General features: G+C 33.5%; 3 protein-coding genes across 3 annotated transcripts in view; all 3 read right to left on the bottom strand.

Moving 5' to 3' along the window:
* LOC136419218 (uncharacterized) overlaps positions 1 to 9165 on the bottom strand; it is a 145683-nt gene extending 136518 nt beyond the window's left edge. The window contains exon 1 of the mRNA XM_066405421.1: positions 8811 to 9165. Coding sequence (XP_066261518.1) covers positions 8811 to 9024 — 214 coding nt within the window. The 5' untranslated portion in view covers positions 9025 to 9165. The remainder of the gene's footprint in view (positions 1 to 8810) is intronic.
* A 1446-nt stretch (positions 9166 to 10611) lies between these two features.
* LOC136419264 (G2/mitotic-specific cyclin-A-like) lies at positions 10612 to 18239 on the bottom strand. The gene is made up of 7 exons (XM_066405477.1): positions 17820 to 18239; positions 17103 to 17276; positions 16660 to 16866; positions 15021 to 15184; positions 14022 to 14112; positions 11590 to 11678; positions 10612 to 11528 (listed from the first exon to the last, which is right to left on the bottom strand). Exons 1-7 carry the CDS (start codon positions 18030 to 18032, stop codon positions 11303 to 11305), a joined length of 1164 nt encoding a protein of 387 aa, XP_066261574.1. The 5' UTR covers positions 18033 to 18239; the 3' UTR covers positions 10612 to 11302.
* Positions 18240 to 19573: 1334 nt separating this feature from the next.
* On the bottom strand, positions 19574 to 24349 carry LOC136419210 (protein CIP2A-like). The gene is made up of 12 exons (XM_066405412.1): positions 24167 to 24349; positions 23488 to 23756; positions 22492 to 22977; positions 22178 to 22426; positions 21806 to 22125; positions 21497 to 21754; positions 21308 to 21444; positions 20902 to 21008; positions 20308 to 20459; positions 20111 to 20236; positions 19825 to 20053; positions 19574 to 19766 (listed from the first exon to the last, which is right to left on the bottom strand). The coding sequence occupies exons 2-12, from the start codon at positions 23680 to 23682 to the stop codon at positions 19638 to 19640; spliced, it is 2388 nt and encodes a 795-aa protein (XP_066261509.1). The 5' UTR covers positions 23683 to 23756; positions 24167 to 24349; the 3' UTR covers positions 19574 to 19637.
* Positions 24350 to 24566: the final 217 nt, after the last annotated feature.

The following is a 24566-nucleotide window of genomic DNA, read 5'->3' as shown; positions in this document are numbered from 1 at the left end:
CCTCTCTAATTTTCGCTGTGAGATTTCCCGTTAAAAAACTTTTCCTCGTGGGCATAAGTTCATTAGAGCTGTCTCTACAGGATGGAACAACCAAAGGGAATAAATTCAATTTTAGTTTCTGAAATTACATCCTGTTACCCAAAAATTGTACCCTAAAAGCCCCTTTTCGTGACAATTGCAATCCCCAAATTTGTTAGGGGGGCATGGGTTTGCAATACCTCAATTCGCAAAATCTTTTCATTCTCTATTGAAAACTGCCACAGTTTTAAATTTTATTGCAAAGAATGGCAGAAAAAACAATCATGTAATGGCGACATTCTCTACAATAAAATTAAAACTTATTAACTAATACTATTTCATTATTGGTAATATATTGTATTGATAATATAACAAAATAATAGAACAAATCCATCCCAATCTTCTATGAAATGCCTAAAATGCATGCCTCTAATGTTTGGCAGTATCCGAACGGTAAATAAAAATGTCTTCTAACATTAATCAACATCTGAGGCGTAACCGATCTAATCGCAAACGCTATTCTTCTTTTTAAGTCAGCTAGATCACTTGGTTTAGTTATGTATACCTTACTATTTACAAATCCCCCTAAGAAGAACTCTAATGGAGTAAAATCGGGTAATTGTGCTGGCCATTCTAGCGATCCTCGCTTCCCTATCTACCGATTTGGATAAGTAAGTCAAGATACATTGAGATTGATTTGTTTTGTTATTTTATTTCACTACCAATAACGAAGTGGTATTAGTTAATAAGTTTTTAGTTTGTTGTAGAGAATTTCGTCATTTACATGAATTTATTTTTTTCTGCCATTCTTTGCAATAAAGTTTAAAACCATAGCAACTTTGAATAGAAAATGAAAAGATCTTTCAAATGAGGTATCGCAAACCCATACTTCCAGTTTAAAAATTTGGGATTACAATTGTCATTTTTACGGTACAGGATGTAATTTCAGAATCAAAAATTGACTTGTTTCAGTATTTTTTTCACATATGTCGAAATATGCAGATATTGAATTTATCGCATTTTGCTGTTCCACCCTGTATATAGCTAAGGACTATTATCAAAGGTTATCACAGGAACACGAAATAAATCTTCGATCAACGGATCAATTAAAGTTGGATGCTACAGGTTGAGGTTGCAGCTGCTCAAAACTGGCTTATTTGTCATTCTAGAGCAACTACCTATCTCCTCTTAAATGTATAAGTCGATTTATAAGACAGTTTCAGCACACCAATAGACATAAAAAAATAAATTGAAATTCCACATTCTAAACAATTTCCGCAGTGTATGCAAAAAGGTCGTATAGGACGGCATTTTGGCCAAAGTTTCCATAAATTCAATTTTCTGTTTTTTTTTTATTCTTAGAAATTCAGTAGATCCGAGAAATAACCCAATATAGTGAACGTGAATTTGAAATCGGCAAAAGTCACTGTCATTTAGCTTCAACCGTTTACGAGATACTTATTTAAACCCAAATATTGGGTAACATAGGTCCCGTTCAGTTGAATCAACTGGCGTCATTTTTGTTATGAATATCATACAGTTGTCTAACAGTTGCACAACAGTTCGCTCTGGTGACGTGACCATTAGTTCGAGGTAAACCACAGTTCATTTTTAAATACAATTGAATTACTCTTAAGTCTTGATTTTTAACACTTTGATCGCTCATGTCTGTTCAGCTCTAATTGGTATGATCACTGACCTTTGAACTCGCCAAGTAAGACCGGATTTGACTGTAAAATTAGTAAAAATTTTCTTCCTTTCAAGGCATTATTCGATTGAACTTTAAATCGAATTAAACTAAAAAACTTTGCCCGAAATTTGTCGATTTCCTATCTGTTCAAATAATCAAGATGCCACCGATTTTTCATAAGGTAACCATTGACAAAGAAAGCTAGATTCAAGCTGGAATTACAGTTTTTTAAAAGTAAGTCGCAAGTCATATCATTAAGATTCTACATTGTATTGTGTCATATTTTTCAATTATCACACCTTACGTTCACATTCTGCAGAGTATTGACATATTAAACAATACGTTACGAGTAGTAACATAACATAACACAACAAGGGAAGTAAATCACTCCTGACACACGAGAGCGGAATTTTACACACGACCCGCAGGCGAGGGCTCCAATCACAAAAGTGTGTTAAGGGATTTTCTAGCGAGTTGTGTACACCATTCTTTCCTCAATCCAAAAAATTAGAAACAAAAAGAAATATCGAACTGAGTCGACCTCGGTGTCATCACATCGGCAATCCGACACTAAAGCTCTTCAGCTACCCTGTGTCCTGTCTCTTCTGTATTGGTCGGCCGTGTGATGCTTTTAACCCTTCTCCCTTAAGGTTTTTCTCCCAAATTAAGATCTTGCTACAAACATATTTTTCATGAAACATTTTACGTTTACTTTTAAAAGCGGCATGTTATGAAATTTGCTATTTTCTGATTAATCGAAGCTTAACGTGTTATGACACTCTAACGCTCGCTAACTAGTCCTCGCTCACCATGCGTTAGAGAAGCTTTCGTAGATGGTAGTGAAAAAGAAAAAAAATTAACGAAATAACCGATACTTGTATGTTTCTTACTTTACAACACTGCGTCTTACGTTAATGAAACTATAAATCCAGCTTATGATAATAAAAATATATCCGGCGGAATTTGCAACGTTAAATTCTTAGTTTAATTTCTGGAATTTTTAAGTAATCCCGTTTTATGCCATAACTCGCCTTTAACCCGCATATCAATTAGTACAAAATAATTTCGGGATAAAAATTATTGGCACCGGAGCCAGTTTTTTTTATTAATCTCCAAATCTGTACTGTTTTGCATGGCTAAATTCTCTATTATTATGGGTTTCGCAGTATTTATAACCGTTATAGGGCAAAAAAATGGATATCTTTAAATCTAATGAGGGAAAGATACATTAAATTAGGAAATAGGGTATGAGGAATTTACTATACATCTAGTATAATCCAGTCCCACTGGTTAGCTGAGCGGTAAAGTGGAGGTATCTACTTTCATTACGTAGCTAGTTGCGAAATGAAACCCGTTTAGTCAGCGATTCATATTACGTTGATTGTTACTGTATTTGGTAAAATTGGAAAAAATGGCACACCAGCCATGTGTGTAAAGTATTCTTTATATGAGAAAAAACTCTTTTCACCACGTGTGTAATGTACCATTCTTCGCAAATAACGGGAATTGTTACTGTCTCAAGCTTCAAGAAACACACCACATTCTACGGTTTTGCGTTAAATTAGCTTGAACAAACTTTGAAGATTAAAAAAATTAATAACTAATTGAAAATAAAGGGGCCTTAATACTTTGGTTAAGTGTTGTTATAGAAGATGAACAATCTAAACGTGTTGGTTTTAAAAAGTTTTAGCTGTTCCACAATTAGGCCCGCACAAAGACCCAAATTTAAAAATTGCCGCAGTTTTACGTCCTCCAAAGTGCCTTAACGAAAAAACAATATTTGGGCTTGGGATTAAGGCGTCTTCCTCTTTTATTCTTTTAATTTTTAATTCAAACAGTTTCTCGATGGGATTTAACGGCTGGATTTTACGCTTTAATTCGAAAATAAATATAATTCCGATTTTCCGCATTTTTAGGTTCAAGCTCTAGTATTTTGATTTCTGTCCAACCACAACCGTAATATTGACAAAAACTTTTAAGCTTTTCAGATCCTTTTTTTCTGCAAAGAGTTGTAATTAAAAATCCTTGAAAACCGAACGATTTAACAGAATTTGCAGCGGCTTAAATACAAAACATAGACGGCACAGCTAAATTAGGTCGGAATGCAGTGAATAGACCACAAAATTGATCATGAAAGTTAATTTTTCCCCGGGAAATTTACCAGTGAATGAAAGCGACTTTATTCAAAATTTTATTTATATTCTTACACTTTTAGTAGTTGCCAATGAATTCTGGTACAGAGAATTTCAAAATTACTAAGACTTTTGCTCAAAAAGTAATTTCGTTTGACATATTAGTGCCACCCTCCCCCTTGCAAGATTGTGTGTTATTATACAGGGTGTATCATTGAAATCTTTGAACTGTAATCAAAATATTAGAAATTGCCGCGATAAGTCGATTTTATTTTTGAAAAGAACACATTTTAGTGTTAAAAGCAGATTAACCAAAACAACCCTCTTCGCAAGAGTGCATTCAACTTTAGAATCTCGAATGGCACTACAGGTCGAATGACACCTTATTTGAAAATGTTTTTAATTCTGATTATTAGCATTTAATTTTTTTTTGCCAATTTTAGATCACCTATTAAATAATAAACCAACGTCATCCACAAATTTTAAAGTAGGTACAGGATGGACAAATTATAATGAGATTTGAAGTGGCTACGTGAAAAACCTTCCCACTTTCAACTTATCAAGTTTGCATCCACGGTCACCCATTTTTTCAAGTTTATTTTCAGATTAATTTGAATGAAGAACTCCAAAAATTTAAATTATTTTCAATATACAGGGTGTCCATTTAATAGCTCTTCTGACTCTTATGATTTTTTTTGTGAGCTCATAAAAAAATCAATTATGAAAGTGTGTATCTGAGGCTAGTGAAGACGAATTTTAAAATTAGTGATAACAGGGTGACACAAAAAGGCGAGGCGTCATAAAGTGTTTTTTTAATGGTGTAATTTTTTTTAACCCGCATGTTTGTCACGTGATAGGATCCTCTCTTGAGCCTATGTTGGTTCCTAGACTTTTTTACCTTGAGATGCAGTGGCCCGAAGCTGTGACGTTTTAAAAGAAATTTTAAACCTTTACAGTGTCTCATAAAAAAATTTATATCGTAGGTAGTTTAGGTTAGATTTTGATAATTTTAAGACGAATTTTCATGTAAAATCACCTTAACAGGCATGAATACTCATTTAGCCAGAAATATATACAAGGTGTTCACAATAACAACTTTGATTTTCACCTTTTCAATTTCAATTTTAAAATTTTTTTCAAATAGTATGGTATGCTTTGTATAACATTGGAGGAAAGAAAATTCAATTTTCTTCATTTTGGTATAAAACAATGCCATATTTATCTTAAATATTAATGGAATTATTAATCGTTTTCGGAGAATCTGGTAGCGGCAATAAAGTGAAAATTAAAAAAACCTTTCAATAAGGGGGCTATTTGTACTACCCTCTGACTAATCATATTAAATTACCCGGACTTTGTTAGTTCAATTGAGATACCTACGATTTATTCCATTATTGAATTGTGTGAATGTGAATTGTGTGGACTAATCTAAATATTTTATATGATTCATGTTCTATAGATATCTATCTCCAATGGATATTAAGATAATGAGTGTAAAATTTTAATTACGTTCGCTTTTGCCAGCGGTTAGTGATGCAACGAAACCAATAGAATTTTTCTATCGTAATTTTAAAGAATAAATCAAATTAGTTGAATTTTCATAATTTTGCAAATTATTTGACAAATTTTGAGCACATTTGAAAATTTGTCCCATGGGATAGACGTTTCAAGACGAAGAGGAAATTGCTATCTGTTTTGATCTACTCTTTGGAGTAGCTGATCTATCCTGTATAGAAGAGAAGTAATTTCTTTTTTTTTTAAATGTCCATTCCAGTTAGTCAACATAAGCATTGTCAATTCCAGTAACAGGTACGTAAATTCTTAATTACATTTAGTTTCCAGTTAGACAACGCTTAAAATTGAAAGCAGCGAGTATAAAATAATAAAGTCGTGGGCTGATTAAATTCTTCCGGATAACCATTTTAGATTAAAAATGTCTAAATATTTGTGTCCGGTTTCTTCTAAGGAAATTAAAAGTACGTAGATGGAGTTTTTTTTTTGAGAAGGGAAGCTCGGCCGGAAAAGCGTTGACAAATGGTTTCTAAATTATATAGCGTATTTATATTCCGAAAGGAAAACGCCCGGAAGTTTTTGTTTTTCGCACGGCGTCCCTCCGACACTCCCGGATTTTAAATAAGGGAAATAGAGTTGCAATTTTGGAATTTTCCGCCGGCTTGAACTCGCCGTTTGTCCCTTCGCAGAGACATTCTCTAAGGGACAGTATGCAAGGGCTTGTCTGAGAACCGTCAGAAATCCTCGAGGTATTTGGCGAGTTATGTAGTAAATTTGAATCTGAGAAGGGATTAAATTACAGATCCCTCCTAACAGACTACGGCAAAGTGACTTTAGCACATACGCATCTGAAAGCTGTAAGTACCGCTTCAACACGCGGTAAAATTTCTATTGCAGACTTGCGCGGTGAAATTTCTATTCCACAGGTGTGCGATAAACATTTTACTGCACTCTATCGCATCTATCGCACAAGGATGTTATAGACATTTTACAGTAGTCAAAACAAAGTGGCATAAGTCTATATCAAAAATATTTGTGTTTAGTTTAACTTTTCCTATGAACGCATGTCAGTTAGCACACACGCTCTCATAGGAATAGCATTGTACCTATTTAACGTAATAAAGTATATTTACCACAATCTATTGCCTCGTTAATCAGCAAGCTACAAGCATCGTGCAATGAACTATTACTTTCCGTACTTATTAGGCAAATAACTATTTTAGCTTACAGAGCCTTCGTATTAAAGGTATAAGAAGTTTCTCCCTTGACAAATTTGTAGTAGCAACGTTAGATTCTGATTTGGCGTGAGAGTAAGTTTACAATGTTTTCAAAATCTGGTCACGTAACATAAAGGAGTCACAGGGCAGCTGCAGCTATACTACGTTACAACATGTGATTCCAGATTTCAGTATCACGTTTGAGCGGTTTCCCACTACATGAAACTTTGCTCTTCATTAAATCCGCAATATTGGAAAACCACAGATATATTAAAGAAATTTAGCTGATGAAGGAAAGAGATACCCTTTTCGGTCCATATAATAAAAATGAGGTTGATGACGATATCTGAGAAATTAAATATTAGAGCTTTAAAAGGAGAAACGAGAAAGTGTTCTTTGTTTTTCGATTTTGCTTTAAAGGGACTTCAAAAATAAACACAAATCAAAATTCCAAAAAAAAATTTTCAATTCGCATCTTTTACAGTTTCGGAGATTCCCATGCAGTGCGTTCTCTTGGACGTCTTGTATGTTTGTTGCTATTTTGGATCTACCCTCATTTGTCCATGTTACAATGAAATAAAATTAGCGCAAAAGTGTTATTTTAAAAGTAACATAAAATTGTATTTATTGCCCAGATGTACTAAAAAAATATATTTTAGACTTTATGGTGCCTAACGTTGGTAGAGGTCCGAGAAATATGTCAAATAAATAAAGATGTCTCTCCCTCCCCCCTCTCTCCCTCTTCATCTCCCTCTCCATCTCCCTTTCCATCTCCATCTCCATCTCCATCTTCCTCTCCTTCTCCTTCTCCTTCTCCTTCTCTATCTCCCTCTTTATCTCCATCTCCCTTTTCCTATCCCCCTCTTTCTCTCTCTCCCTCTCTCTCGCTCTCTTTCTTAAACAATCCAGCAATAAACTGGACGTTTTATCCAGTTGCCTAAGTTAAAGCAAACAGAAATTAATTGTTCAAACACCAGATCTGATGGAGGAAGACGCAGCTCCAAAAAGGGAATCCTTAATGCTCAATTTAGTCCATAAATTCGTCCAAATAGATCCGCAACCATCACGGGGCGGTTTCGAAATAACCCTTCAGATAGTCCGAAGGCATCATCAATATAAATTTGTTGCCCTTAGTATTTTCTCTAAGGCATTTCAATGCTATTAGCGCTAATTATAAATTATGTTTAAAATGGGGGATTACGTCTATTGGAAGAGACGCGGGATTAATATAAAATGGCATGTAAAGTTATCGATAATGTTGGGTTTAAGAAAAATCGTCGGAGGAAATTATGCACTGTAATGATATTCGCTTCAGGCGGATTGGTAATTTTTCTTTTTATTTTTTAAGAGCAACGCCTTGGGAACAAATAACGTACAAATCAATTTAAGTCTCAAATTCGAGCTGCGCAACTGAATGTAACCATGTTTTTTGTGGTTTAAATTTGTATTCAGAAACAGGTTTTCGAGTCCACTTCTCAAAGAAACAGTGTCGTGCTAAAGGAATTTTGAATTTTACTAGTTTACTCACGTATAGTCTATCGAAATAAAAATAAATAACGTTAAAAATAAAGAATTTCGTAGCTCAAATATATGCCAGCATGCTTTTGATATTACTCATAGAATTAAATGGAACGATGCTTGCATCGTTCTCAAAGAAGAATCAAAGAAGCGTAAAATCAAAGAAAGTGCATATATTTCGCTTAGTAAAAACATATGTGTGGCCTCTTGTTCAGTCATATGGATAACACTTGGTTATTCATGCTTGAGCAAAAGGCCAGCCTCGGAAAAATAAACAGAAACTAAACTCTAACGGTTACCATCCAGAGTAATCAGCAACACAGAAAATGAAGTGAAAAAGGCAGGCTTAATTAGGTACATTGACCAAATGCTAATTAATCAAGTAAACCAACCCTCATACATTTTACTTTATTTTTGATTTTCATGTTCTCCTCTTTTTTTCCTGAGTTCTGTAGACTGTGACACCTCACTTTCGTGTGAAGGTAAAAAAGTAAACGAAAGAACTCAAACGACTGGCTCAAACGTGACAAATCCTGGCTCAGAAATTTGTCGTCCTGGAAATGCTCCCCGTATTCATATTTTAATTATTATTCCATTTACTCAAAAGCAATCATGTTAACGGCTCAAAACTTCTTCAATGTTCTTCTTAGACAAGCAATGGCTGAATTTCTTCAATGCGACCCTCTCAAATTTCTTATTGTATAAAATTGTCAACTTTCCTACCTGCAAATACTTCGGGAGAGACAGAAACCATCCACAGGAGCCCAAAGATCACAACACACTTCATGGTCGCACGAATCTTCTGGATTCGAAAATGCCGGCTTAGTACGAATGGAAAAGTTTCGTTCTTCACCGTAGCCAGAGCAGCAGCTGGTTTCGCAGCTACCGAAGCGACGATATGCGGAGAACTGCTGTCGTGGTTTCTGCTACTGCCCATCCAACAGGTGTCTTAAACTCCGATCCACCGCGCCGCAGAGTTCTTCGCTCATCGCGAAACTTTAAAATGTACCCTTGACGTGTGAAATTGAAGGGGCACTCGGGAGATATTCCAATGTAACACAGTCCATAATGTTTTTAGCACTTCAGTAAACCAGAAATTTCTCTGAGGTAACCGAATGTCTCAATTGTACTGCGACCAGTACAATCGTTGCATTTGCTACAACCCTGAAAAATTAAATATAAACTATTATTTTTCGGGTGATTCAGGTAAAATAATACCTGTTCAGCTATCTGGTGTGAGTGTCCTATACTATGGAATCACACCTATTTGTTTAAGGACGTGAATTATACAAAGCTAAATAGTAATTCTTAGTTTTACTCATCATGGTTTAATAGTGATGAGGAAAAAAGTCAAGGTCTTGCTATAAAAAAGTACAACATTTTATCTCCGATCATCCGTTAATAAATATTCAACCAATAAGTGTATTAATGTAGGCGATTAATAATAGAAACGTTTTAACGCGTGTGCGAAGCCAGCACGCTATTAAAGTTGAAATTGTTAATCGTCCATTAATACACGAGTTAGTTACAATATTTTCCACCGACTACGGGTTGGTAACGATTCTTGAAGAAAATTTAAAGTACACCATAAAAGACCCCTATTTCATTAATTGCTCCAGAAAATATATACCGGAACTGATGCTCGAGACCTTAATATCATAAAATACACAGAACCTCCATTAAAAATTCACGACATTTATGCTGTTTACGTCCATCACGAAAGTTCATGTTATTAGATTATGGAAATTATATATTCATTACCTGCAGTGATCTTCCATTAAAATGTTGCTGTTTATTTCGCAACATTTTGAAGCGCTATTAAATTGATGAAGGCGATTAAATTAATAACAAATAAATATGTATCATACATTTTCAAATTATGTGCGGCTGAAAAAGAAATTGCAGAATTCCTTTAACGTTCGTGATGAACCGGGTTTCGTGACCAAATGCAAGTCGAAATTATGGTCTGAGCTGTTATATCGTAGTTTCCTCCATAGAAAGGTTTCTAAACGAAAGAAAGAATTTAAAATTCGGAATGTCAAGAGCCAGTGGTGCACCACAAAAAGAACAGAAAGGCAGCAAGCGGCAGCTTGTCCCTTAACGTTTCCTCCCTGTGTATCTTCACACCAATTTTTAAAATCTACTAGTGGACGTTCTAAAAAGTAGCACATGTACAAACTCTCAATAGAAAGTTTCAAAAATTGATGGAGTTACGAACAAAAACAAAATATAAAATTTAATGTTCTGGGCCTTAGTAAAGAAAGAAACTATATCTCACGTTTTCGTAAGAAATGCATTGCAAAATGAGCTCTTTGAGAGATTCCTGTTATGTCCTAGTGATAAAAGTTGGGACACTCTGTATATACTTAGGTGCTTAATTTTATTTTATTCTTCCATTGTGACTTTCACTGCGGTACAAACAGGGTTCCAGAAATAAAAAAAAGGAGGCAAATTAGATGAAATTCGCGGGTGCACGAAGGCATCAAAATATTTGGAATATTGCGAAGTTGTGAACGAGGAAGGATAAAGTATGATTGCCCTTTATATTGAGTTTAACGTTTATTGTTACTTAGCCTTAAATCTGACCTGCACAATTTTACAAGTAATTTGCAAATTTAATATAAAAATAACAACATTCCTTAACACACAAAATATACATAAACTTGAATAGTACGTTGTCGCAGTGATCTACTTTTTAATTGCTACGTATTTTAAAAAAGTATCTTTCATACTCCCTACTCAGCATATCAATTTAGAAAATGAAAAATACCTATTTACATATAAATACCTATTTTAAGATCAACAATAGGAAATAAAACATGTATAAAAACATTCAAAACTCGTAAAAAAATATCACATAGCCTGCCAGAAATTCCGTTCAAATGGAAAAACGTGTATGAAATTATAAAATAGAAATGGTTACTAATATAGTTCATATACAAGTCATTATATGAATAAAATATTCTATGGACTAGATTCACACACACGGGTTCAATTAGTTCATTTTGAAAAATCGTAATTTTTTTCAGAATGAAACTCTGAAAATATGACACACAGCTAAAATTCCTCTGCTCATTATTTCACCTACCAAAATGACGAAACTCCTAATGCAAACTTTCCCCTTTTTGACATGACTGGAAGCCCCAGCATATAGAACCCAATCAAGGTCCAGCTCAACTTCCACAACACATTGTATTTCATTACGCACATGAAACTCAATCTTCATAGAAGGCCTCCAGAACTAACCTTTTAGGCTTTAAAAGGGCAACTTTATTATACTTTTCGCTCTTGTACTTGGTCTGAATTTCTTGTTGCTCCTTCAGAGGGCTCTCTATAAGGGTTTGTTGCTGTCGTTGGACTACAGGACTTAACTGTTTAAAACTGTAGCCGCAATGTTCTTTGAATTTCTTTGGCCATGGTTTGGGCTGAGATAATGTATGCCTAAAAGTTTGACGAATTGTTAAGGACAAATATGCTCTAACAGGGTTTTGAACTTGTTCACCTTGCTAAAGCAATGGAAGCTGCGGCTAGTTTGGACGGTAAATGTTGTAGGTAGTCTTGGCCTTCCAGTAAAACTAATTCGCTAATATACTGAAAATTATTAACAAATTACGACGAATGATTTTTTGTAAATCATCGAGAGAAAAAAATCATAGTTAACAATATCAATTCTGAAACGTTTTTCATTTATGTTTCCCTATGACAATCTACGTACATAATCATTTTAGGCAGCGTTAAAGAAAAAATCACCAGGGGTTACATCCGAAGGTCGGGCAGGCAAAAGACCAGATTCATTACACCCCTATCATTATATTAAAAAGCAGTACCTTCGTTTCAATCGTCTTGGAATACTTTGATTGATTTCCTTTTTTTTTGCCACTTTTATACTTGGTGTTTATGTTAAGCGATTCCACTATTACTGTGCGACACGGTAAAAGATGCGATATCTATTAAATTGGAGAAAAATAGCTTCTTCGAGACAACTCATAACTCGTTTTCAGTATTGTCGAATTCCTTTTATGTTCTGAACTGAAAGCTAAATGGAAGAAAAACAATTTTTGGTCCTATATGCAGCGCTCAAAGCGGTATTTTTTCCCCCTATTGACCTTTAAGACATCACTTCTAAATGACATTTTTCAAATAACCCGGAACTTTTATTTGATAGTTAGAAATAAAATTGAATTCCCAATAAATCCATATGTAGATCGCATAAGTTTCGAGCCAAAAAATCCATTATTTATTTTTTGCAACAAAAGTCCCTTAATGCTGCATTATGCGCTTAGCGGGATTTATTCTCATATATACATTTTTACCATCCACTGTAAAAAATAACTGTTGTCGACTAACTCTGTTGCCAAAATTAATGTAAAATTTTTAAATGCACAATTTAGAGAATTTTAATAGAATAATTTGTTAATGCTTGCAACGACGGACAAAGAAAAGGCGAAAAACATAATTATAATGAACAGAGAAAAGTTTACGTCAGAGGAAGCATGGCTAGGTGGACACTGCATTATTAATTAACTTGTTAGAAAAAATTCATTGATGATGAATTTGTCGGCTCGACACCCCGGAAAATATATACAAGTCAAACATCACTCTGTTGAAGATTAAATTTGCTTTCCAACAGTGGAACAAAAATTGCAGTTCCGTATTTAAAAAATGTGACTTAGCAGAAATATCCTGAAGGACAATAGTATGAACAAAAGACCGCTTTGAGCACTACACAGAGAACCAAAAATGAAGGATTTTAGCAATTTTCCTTTTTTACGTTCACATCAATAACAGGTATGGTTTCAATGCATCGAAAAGAGCTCCTCTTGTACAACAAAATGCGTTTCATAATACGTAATTACTTAAATGTAATTTCATAAATTTCCTCCTTTTTCGCACTTTTTCCGGGCTGGAGAGAAACACCAAACGTGGTTAAAACAATTATGTTCCGGAAAGAACCTTTGACGGCATCCTCAGTTTAATCAGTTCATAAGGCGCTAATAACACGTCTAGACCCGAAATCGTGAAATTTTAGTCAACAAAATCTTGATGCACGTCGTTTAAACATGAACACATAATCACAAACATAAATGGCGAAAATGGCATCGCAGCTGTTGAGGCTTATGCTTATCCTCGTACCGGCAATGGGCCGACTACATACCGATCATAATTGTTTGCTGAGAAGGGATATCACTTAAAACAGACATCTCATACATTTAAATTTAATTTAATTAGAAATTAGTGAGATGGTTTATGTTGTGATTTCTACAACTTATTGAATCATAAATAAACGCCTCAACTTGGTAAATACGCTGTGTACATGTGTAACATAAATTAGCAAAAAAAACTCAAAATCGGCTTCGGAATCAAACTGCAGGTCTGGGATCAGCTGACACGCTCATTCGGTCTCATTTTTGTAATACATAATTTTCAAGTGACTGTCCTAAGGATCCCCATAGTTTACTGACTGTAAACAGTAGGCCGACAAGTCAGCCAGATCCGAGCGTAGCCCGTCAATCTTTTTTATGGGCCGAATTAAAATCGGCGAATGTGCGCATAAATGTGTGCCTTTATGTCAATTAAGCAAACGACTGAACCGTCGGCCGACGAAAGCTGTGACGAAAACGTCGGCTGACGAAAACTGCGGCCGACAGTTTAGTCGGCTCGGTGTGCATTATCGTGGGCATGAATTTATTGGCCAATTTAGAGTCGGTGAATGCGCACACACGTATGCCTTTAGACCAATTAATGCCAATTAATGCAAACTGTCGGCCGACCAAAGGTCTGGGGTCTGCGGTGGCCCTTATAGTTATGTACGAGGGCTAACAAGAAAATGTCTGGACGATGTATTATTTTCATCATAAAGCAAACACTTAGTTGTTAGAGATCATAAATATTGTTAAAATTTGCTACTCTAGCCCCTTTAGGCTGAAAACTTACCATAGCTAAATGCATCGTTTTTTGATCTAAGCGGTATTCCTGACATAAGTGTTGCACGAATACAGAGGTGGTGGGAGGCTGCATGCGAAATCTATGACAATTAAAATATTTTATTATAATTATACTTTAATTTGGGAAAATTACAAATATAATATTTTCTCATATTCGCGTGCGGGAAAGCGCACTATCCTGCACAGATTTTGGAGAGGAAACTTTTACTTTCCAGCACTAGTGCGATAAAGAGCTTAGCACCGGTGGAACTCATAATTATACTCAACTCAGTGAGGGAATAGGCGATGTTGCGAATTTCACATTTTTTTCACCTAGATTTCAGGACTTCCTTACTTCAAAGGCACAGTCGGAATATTATTAACTTTTCTGTTGGTGATTCTAATTATGTACTATAAGAAATATCCTATACCTATTTTTAACCGTTTTCGAGATAATGACACCTAAACTTTTACATTTTTCCCACTTTCAGTATCTGTAGCTCGTCAATGGTTTAAGGTGGAACAACGCGATTTGCACCAACCTACGTTACTTTGAAGAAATCTATTGAATTGTATCGTTATTTCTTGAAAAAATTCTACATTTATGATAATTTTAAAGCAATTTTGAAGATTACCAAAAAGGTGCCACTTTATAGGCCTTTCAAAACCAAAACCAGAGGGTGTAAACCATGTTGCGATGAGTTGCAGATCCAGAAAATATGGAAAATGTAGAAATTTAGGAGTAGTTTTCTCACAAATTAATGAAGGTGAATATAGGCAACTTGACAGAAAACATTTTGAGTTTTTGACATAATTAAAAAAATTCCTGTAGTGAGTCATTTGAAATTCGAATATTCCAATATTTGGAGGAAAGAGAACAAACTTCACTCACCTACTAATTATCACTACTGGCTTATACTGAACTTCATGAATTTGCATGTGGTATTTTTTGAAGTATTAAGCCTCAATTAAATTTAATGTATACTTAGGATCGAATAAAATATTTTACCTTAAAATTTTGACTATCATTTGCTCCATCTTAGCAATCTGTCGGGGAGTAAAAGTATCTCCAGTTAAGTAAGCCCACTCTTTAATATCTATCGGATAAATGTCTTCCATTTTTCCAGCCAGCAGCATAGCGGCTGCCCCAACAAGTTGAAATTTACCTTTTACCTAAAAAGAGAAAATTGTCCGTTTGTGCATGAATGTCTTTCCCAGGTGTTAATAACACAGGATATATCGAAAAATGCCACATTTGGTGGCTTAATAACTTGAAAACTAAAGGATGATTTATATACACTGTTGTCCAAATTGAAGATACATGTATTAGAAGGAATACATAGACGATTAAATGGGCAAAATTTTAGAGAATTTTATAAGACACTCATTTCCGCTTTAAATAATTGCTCTATTTTTTACCGTTTTTCTGAAAAATGGAAAAACTTTTCGGAATATAGGAATCCTCCCTTTTCGGAAAAATTATTTCCTGTTACATCATCGTATTTTACGCGATAAAGTGCCCTAATAACGTTTTACTTTTCAAATTACTTTTTTTCCAATAAAATTTCATTGTTCAAATTTTTCGAAGAATTTTCCCATTTTTCGGGAAATCGTTAAATATTAAAGCATTTTTTGAGACGAATAGGAGTTTCTGATAAAATTCACTAAAATTTTGCCCATTTAAGCGTTTTCATATCTTTTGTGGTTTTCGAGACATCAATGCATACATCACTAGTTGGGACCACCCTGTACATCCTACATGTACAGATCTGTACCGACACGAATCCCACAAACAAAATATTAGGGAAGAATTTACACCATTGGATTACGAGGGTTTATTCTGAATAATATTGCTATGCAACCCACAACCAAGTCCTTATTTCGCTCATTCACTATTTCCCTTATCACTTATGCGTATGTAAATATTTGAAAATCTGTATTTTTTTTTTAAATAAACGTGTACACAAATATTTGGTATATACATATACTCTTGAAATATTTGAAAGAGTATTTGAATCCGTTGGTCTAAGAGACAGAGTGGAGTACTGCATGTTAGCAGAAGTAGAACAGTTTCAACAATTTTTATAATTTTGTTTTCGTTAAGATTTATTTTTGTTTTAAGAAATTTGATCAAATATTTCGATAATTTGCATTGATAGATATTTTTATAATACAAATTCCACGAAAACGGTGAAAAATACAAAAATACTGTAAGAGACCAAAAAACTAAAAAAATGAAGAAGGAATTTAAATTTGGAATCAAAATTCATACAGGGCACTCCAAAAAAAGATACAAAACATAAAATAGTACATAACCCGTAAAAACATAACACCCTGTATATGGCAACTGAAGATTTTAGCATTTTGAATCAGAAGGTCTTAAAAAAAATGAGCGTATGAAATTTCAAAAATTTTGCACCTGAAAAAAACACAAAATATGAGAAAAAATGAGAAAATTTGCCACCTTGTATGTCGAAAATGGTACGTTTTTGACCGTGGGTTTACTAGCATTTTTGTTATCATTTTGCAAAGTACTATTGCTCCCTGAAATATCTCTATGCCGATTTGTTACACCATTTATTTTACGATGTTACTACATACTATGCTTCAACCACCTACTTACTACATATATGATAAAAACCACTTACGACAGCAACATGACTCAGAAACCGGTCAATGTAATTAACGCTGAGGTGGAGGGTCTCATTACATAGTTTATAGACTTCAGCCACACCAGCCAACCAATCCACTAGAACTGTTCTGGACTGCCAATTTAAACTCAACTGCTTCAACATGTATTTGGGTTTCGCAGTGGGGTGTGATACCTCCAGTTCCCGAAGATATCGCCAAATGTCCTAGAAATGTTATGGATTTGATTCGAATATCTATTTTGTTCCATCATTTCCATCCCCTATTCCATACGGTAATGGAAACTCTTGTATTTCACATAAATGACGAAACCCTTTACATTAGAGGATGCCTAGAGGAGAAAAAGGTCTTTTTCGAGGTTTAAGGGAATACCATAATGACCACCTGACTGACCTGCGACAATTTTTTTTTCAGTTTTAATAATATGTAGCTGACCACTTACGTCCTTGTATTCAGAGACATGAAGGAGTGATTTAGAAAACTCTGCAACTTTTTCCTTATTCTCTGAACTAATGTTGGCATTTTTATCAACCTCTGCGTTCCATTGTACAATTTCATCACTTATGTCTATACATTCGGAAAATTCAGTGATTGGACTTTCGTCCAGTCGTAGAACCTGGAAATTTATCAAATTTTGACTGGTAAATTTCATGTCCTCCTTGTGCAAAAAAATATGTATGAATATATCAAAAATATTCATAAAGTGGATAGTGGTGAAGGAAAGTCAAAATGTCTAATGCGTATGGATGGTAAGATATACATGTGGAAGTAAGAGCTTTTACTTCTTTACGTCTGCTAAGATAGTTTTTATAGGTGCTGTAGTTTTTTAACTTGTGTTAAATGGCTTAAATAATTTTGTAGGCGTAACAATCATAAAAGTCTGTCAAACACACTGATTTTTTAAATTTTAATGTATTAAATTATTAACTGTAATTAACGTATTGTATATGTATGTAATGTAATGTAATGTAATGCTTAATTAATGTAATTGGTGAAAATAATTTGGATTAATTTAATCGGTTTAATTAATTTAATTTAATGTATTTAATCAAGTTTTAGTACAACTTCCAGCAAATAGAGTACCTAATATCAAAAATACAAACGTTTTAGTAGGTAGGTATCCCTAACAAGCGCTAATGGTACTTACATATGTACATACCTCGATCTTTTCTTCATCGCTAGTCAGTCGCAATCGTTTTGACTCCTGCAATACTCCATTATTTATCTCTTTAAATATCCCTCTATTTTCGCCACCTCTCTTGTCTCCAATTTGGGGTAGGCCGCTTGAAATAGGTCCATGTACTTTTTTCATTTTGATATTCATCTTCGACGGTAAATTTTCAACATCTTCAAATATATTAATAACCGACATTTTAAAAATGCAGTATTAATAACCACTCTTCACAATTTTTGTAGGTTTTAGCGAAGTTTAAATGCGGACGATTATAAATGTATGTAAACCTGTAGGTGCTGTATTAGAACTCTGAAAATTTTAAACGTAAATTATGCCAAACGCGTCAAGTTTTAAAAATTTTTGTCGCAGTTTGTCATTTTTTGCCACCTTTTTATTGCTTGTAAACAACACTTATCATCATGTTTTTGAGCAGGTACAAATTTATGTTTGCAGGTATCTAAAGCAGGTCATTGGCGATACTGTAGGGCACCAAACGAGGATCAAACCTACTGATTAAAATACAGTTAATTTTAAAAAACTAAAATAATATGTAGACTTTTGCGTAGATTTACTTCTGCAATTGATCCAATCTTGCCTCATGAATTTAGTTCACCCAATTCCATCTTAACTTATTAGGCGAATTACGATTGCATGATATGAGCGTTTTTATCAAGATCTTCACTTTTTACTTTCTGAAGACACTTTTGTATTTTATATACAGTGCGTTCAAGATAACGATATCTAAAGCAGTCCTTACATTGCTTTTATAGTTCTTAGTTTATTAGATTGCTTTCATGGCAAACATTTCAGAAATTTGCCTTTTTAAAGAACCAGAATATAGTTCAAACTTAATCAGTGTCTAATTGTTAAAATCTTGAAAATAAAATTGATCTGAAAAATGTAAAAAAAGAAGATTTATTTGTGCATTAAGAGCGCAAGGTCGCTTGGTTAGAGTAAACGAACCACTCGAAGAGCAATTATTTTATGCTCGCATTATACATATTTTTTCACAAATTTTTGATAAATTTGTATAATCGTACAAATAGCATTTTCCTTCGAAAAAAAACATATTGATTAAGTATGTTTACCTATTTTCACTGACTTAAAAGAATACAACCACATGGGCATTTACTTGCCTTCATTCTATAACCCTGTTAATAAATGGATCAGTAGTCCTACAAATATGGGAGTCACCATGAGTTAAAATTTCAGCCTTTTTTTCTGATGTCTTCATCGTACAGCAAAAGTAAAAAATCATGGACGAAACTTATTAGGAAACTCATTTTTTGTACACACAATTATTCATTTCCTAACTAGTTACAGTACATTCTTACACTCGATGTAACTAACTAATAGCAATGTATTCTGGGCAGTATTATTTCATAAAGTAGTTACGAATAAAGTGCTTATTTACTAAAAATAGCTGTCTTAACAATATTCCCTGGCAACGACGTTATTCAAACGTTATTTGCATCTTTAGTATTGCAAGTTCAAATTTTGCGTTGGGGTTCGGCGAAAATGGTAATTCAATTCAAAAACAAACCGAGATTGTTTACCTACGTTAAATATAAATCCGTCTTTTTTTTAACCATTAAAAATCTATAAAAACATAAAAAAATATTATTCTTTACGGACTCGTAACGAAATATGCTATACTGTAATTATACTCCCAACCGTTCTTCAAAGAAAACCTCCCTGAACTGCTTCAAAAAAATAATAAAACGACATTTTAAATATAATAAATATATTATTAATCCTATACAACAGAATAATTCAAGGTTCAGTTGAATAAAATTAAATGTTTTATATAGCCTGAGAATTAGCCATTTTTGTAATACTATCCAAAATAGTTGTTTTCAAGTGAAGAGCATTTCTAGTGTCTTCAAGTAATTTTTCCTTGTCATTTAGGGATTTTTCTAATGCATTCACTTGCTATAAAAAAAATCAGATGAAGTCTTTAAGGCAGTAAATTTAACAAACCATAACTCACTTTCATCAGATCTGAAATAGTTTCGTTTGCTTTCCTAATTGATTCATCCTTTTTCTCTTCATTCTTTTCGAGCCGCTTGCAGTTTTCTTTCACTTTATCAAATAACAGCTGTAATTTTGCCAGTTTACTTTCGGTATTATTCAGACGCTCTTGACATTCAGTCAGCGCTTTTTCTGTGGCAATGTTTTGAATATGCAAGGCCTTGTTTTTGCCCTTTTCCGCATCACACCTAGGAAAAATATTATGACGGTTTAGCTGAATTAGTATTTCAGCATTTTTGAATTACCTATTTTGAAAGTCTCTTAGATCAACGGATATTTCCTGTTTTTTTTTGCTAACCTCTTCCAGTTTCTGAACGGTGTACAGTTCAGATTGCTGCAACTTCATATTATCGTAAGTAAGGCGTGATATCCTAAAAGAAATATAAATTATGCTTAAAAAGCACCGTTTATAATTATGAGAGTTGTAGACTAAACCCCTTACCTATGTTGTAGATGAGTACAATGTTTTGTGGAGGCCTCAAGACTACATAATGCTACCCTCTCTGCTTGTGATAAATAAGAAATCCTGTAGTTGTAGAGCTCCATAAGCTCAGACGTGGCCAAGTTATTTGTTTCGTTTTTTCCTATCAGACTCTACAAAAAAAAGTAAAGAGTATGCATTCTTTAAAAAGCTCAGGTTCGAATCGAACATTTGCGCAACTAATTAGGAAATACTAGTTTCCCTATTCACGTGTGAGAAAGGACATTTCCCGCACGCACTTATGAGCAGAAACTAGACTGTGTAGACCGGGTGTTAGCTCTACGACTCTACTATTACCGTTTCAAATTAATTGTTATCGCGATGGAATGAAAACAAAGTCAATGTCGGCAAAAATATTTCAATAGTTTAAGTACATATTTTCGTTTAATTTGCAATATTTTTTAAAGGTTTTGTCACCTTAGCTCACCTTGTGTTACGCTGTGTTGAGTAAATTACGATTACAATTGAATTGAGATTTATCCTCCAAATCTTGCGAAGAGTTTGAATGCGAAGATTAGAACAATAAGAAAAATAGTTCATTGTTTCTACACCCACCTCAATATTTTCTAACAAAGCTTGTAGCCGTTCATTTTGCCCTACTGGCATTATACTAAACGCCATATCGTTCTGCTGTAGACTAAATGAAGAATTCGAGATTTTATCTGTAAATTAACATGATTATTTACAAAATATAAGGAAACATGAAATATTCAACAAGTTCATCATGCTCGACATAGTAACGAGTGTATCAAAATTCCTGATCATAAGTGCTAGGGAAAAATTTTAAAAAATGACTTGCACGGGATAATTAAACTCATTATTTACAGGTGAATATATATCAAGGTTAACGAATTTATCTACGATACGCCCGCAGTGAATAAAATTTCTTTCAAAGCACTCTTGATCCAGAATTTTTCGATACACCCTTTAGTTACATTAGCATAACGAATAATATACAAACCTGTGGTTAAAACGGGTTGAAGTTTCCCGAGGGCCAAAGATATACCATCTGGGCATAAAGACGAGACCTCCAGAGCTGATGTTTTTACATTCACAGGACCATGACAGATTGCTTGGGCGATGATGATATGAATTTGTCTAAAAAAGGCATCTTAGGACGTCTTAAAACTTACACGGTAGACAGACTTACCTATTTTCTATCAGAGTATTTAATAGTGTCACCCATCTATTATCATGTTGAGCCAATGTAGCAACTAAAGACACTCCATTAATATATAAATTTACTAGATCACTGCTGCAACTATTTTCGCATGAATATGGAGATGTATCTCCCAATATATGCTGAAATATACTTTTAATAGTGTCTTCATCTATTTCTTTAATCACTTTTGATCTAATCGGTTTCACTTCAATCATAGCCGTAAACAATTGAAGAATGGCTCTCAGTCTAAAAAAAATTCCTTTTAGAATTAAAATCTTCGTACTTAAAACTTCTTACCTTATAATATTTTCTGTGTTGTTGAGAACTCCTTCTTCTTTTGAATAGTTCAAAATCTTTAAAAATACATTTAATTCTGTTACCAAAGACTCTGCTGTTTTAGATTCTTTTTTATCCAGATTTACTATAATCGTCTTTAAGATATTTATAGCTTTATATGATAGAGTAATATCTTGTACCCAATTTAAAGCAAAATTAATTATTATTGGATAGTGACAAGAGATTTGAGAAACTTTTGATTCTACCAGAAAGCTGAAGAGATCTAAAATAGCAGAAAGACATTCTAAGTTGTTGGCAGCATGTCCTTGTTTCTCAATAATCTAAAATAATAACATTAGTATATTGTAGTCAAAAAAGGCCATGATATATTACATCTAATATACTCTCGACTTGTTCACCATATTTATCATATCCAGATAAAAGGCTGAGGTTATTTTTAACGCACTCTATAAAAAACTCTATAATCTGTTTCAAAACTAAACTATCTTTTTTTCTATACTCTTCTTTAACAGCAGTGAACATGTTATCAGTCAGTTGTGGATAAATAACAGCTGGCATGTATTCAGATATATTCTCTAGTATAATTGTCAATACATTCACATACACTTTAACAATGGGGCCCTAAGAAAAAAAAACAGATCTTACATGAATACCCAAAATATTGGTATAATTTAATAATTCAATACCTTCAGTGCCAAACACATTCTGATAAACTTCTTTAGGTCAATATTGCGCTGCATGACATAAACATTAGACATATTCTTGTAACACAAGTTGACTAAAACCCCTAAAGCAACAGTCACAACCTCAGACTCTTGACTCTCAATCCATTTACACAATATTGTCATTAAGCGTGTTGTATGTGGCAATTGACAATAAACCTTTATTCCACAAGTAATTTCTTGCATAAGCCTTAGCAACCTGCATTTCTTTTCATTTGTTAGCTGGTCACCTATCATGCATGCTAGACAAGGTAGGAACTGATATGTTTCCTTAAGAGTTTGCCTTGTTGCTGGATTCTTACAAGCATTAAGTAGCAAATCAATACAGTACCAACTTGTTGATGAATTTGGTTCTATATTATTCATTAAGTCATATATGCTTATGAACAATTTTCCTGCAATGTTAGTGTGGGGGTCAAATATGCTTAAGTCTACTGTTAAGCTCAGGGCCTGAAATTAAACAAAATTGGAACTATAGTAAATTAAAATAGCATTTTGTACTACTTAAACAATACTAAAATGATGTTCTCAAATTACATAAAAACAGTTGGTCAATGAGAAAACCCTGATCAAGAGATGAATGAAAAAACCCAAGGAAAAAATTGCACAAATTCAGGGCACCAATTATTTTGTTTTTCATCTCTTTTTGTTTATAAAATATGTACTAACAAAAACTGAAATGAAACGCATAAAAAGAAAGTATAAAGGTTAAGAATATATTTTACATTAGCAAATATATAAAATATGTCATTTTAAATTCATGTAAAAAATTTATTAGTACTTAATTTCCCAAAAAGAGGCCTGAAAACAGCAAAAAAAATTTACATCAAATTCTTTTCAATCATTAAATGAACTCCTTCACAATTATAAACCCCCCATTGTATACCCTAGGTAAAAGCCTTAGATTAAAGTTGTTGATCTAGTTTTGATTTTTAATGAATTAACTATAAGTTATCTTACCTGTAAAAGTTGATTAATAGCTATCAGTTTATCATCTGAGCGAGTTTCTATATAATTCTCAATAATAACAATCAACTTTTTCATTTTTGAAAACTTGTTATCCATATTCAGAGTGACATTGGTTCCGATAAGACTGTTGATTGTACTAATAGTTGTGAAATGGGAATCTCTCTGAGGATCTCCTAAATATTCCATTGAATAGGTATGACAAAAACTGTGCAATATTTAAGAATGTAATACTTGTAATTATATGTTACGTAGACAAGAATCTGAAAGAAAGGCAAGAATGAGAAGAGATGATGATGAGAAGAATGATGAATATAATTTTATATGTAAACATCTGTCAAAACACAGGTGCCCTGTAAAGCCCTGTAAGCACATAATAAGAGAAAGCAAAAGTTCGTTGTTAAAAAAGTAGAAGACACACCAGTTAAAAGTGCTTTTAGCTATATCCCGATACAATGGGATTTGTATGCATGTTGTTTCTAGCATAAATGGAACTGGCATGCATTTTTGCCGATTTTCTGCATTATAGGTTTTTAAATATTTTCTGAAATATCTAACTTTTAAAATATGGGGCAAATAATGTCCCACAAGATTTTGATTTTATAGTTTATATGTGGTCATAAAAGAAGAGATAAGTTTACCTAAAACCACTTTAATATTATTTATGACCTACCTAAAGCAATATTATATGAATTTTGTCATATTACGGAAAAAAAATTCGTACTTGTATTTATATAAAAGATTCCAGTATAAATCATGCACACAGCACCAGTAGTACTACACAATAATGTGATGTTAGATAATTTAGAAGGAAGGGAATTGATAATCAACAAATCTAACTATTAACTGGAATCCTGTACTTCGGTCCTTAGTCCTTTTTCAGGGTAAAAAATGTAAAAAAGGCCCTATATGACAAAATAAACTAACATGAAAACCATAATAAAAACAAAGGAACCGTTTAAGTTTTTTATTTCTTGACACTGACAGTTTTTTTCAAATTTGAACTGGCCAATTAAAGGAAAAGCACAGATCATGTGACTAAATTAAAGGTAGCCTTTTTATTTTGGTACAAC

This window comes from Euwallacea similis, chromosome 2, assembly GCF_039881205.1.
Source record: "Euwallacea similis isolate ESF13 chromosome 2, ESF131.1, whole genome shotgun sequence".
Classification (NCBI taxonomy): domain Eukaryota; kingdom Metazoa; phylum Arthropoda; class Insecta; order Coleoptera; family Curculionidae; genus Euwallacea; species Euwallacea similis.
This window is presented reverse-complemented; position numbering and strand designations above follow the sequence as displayed.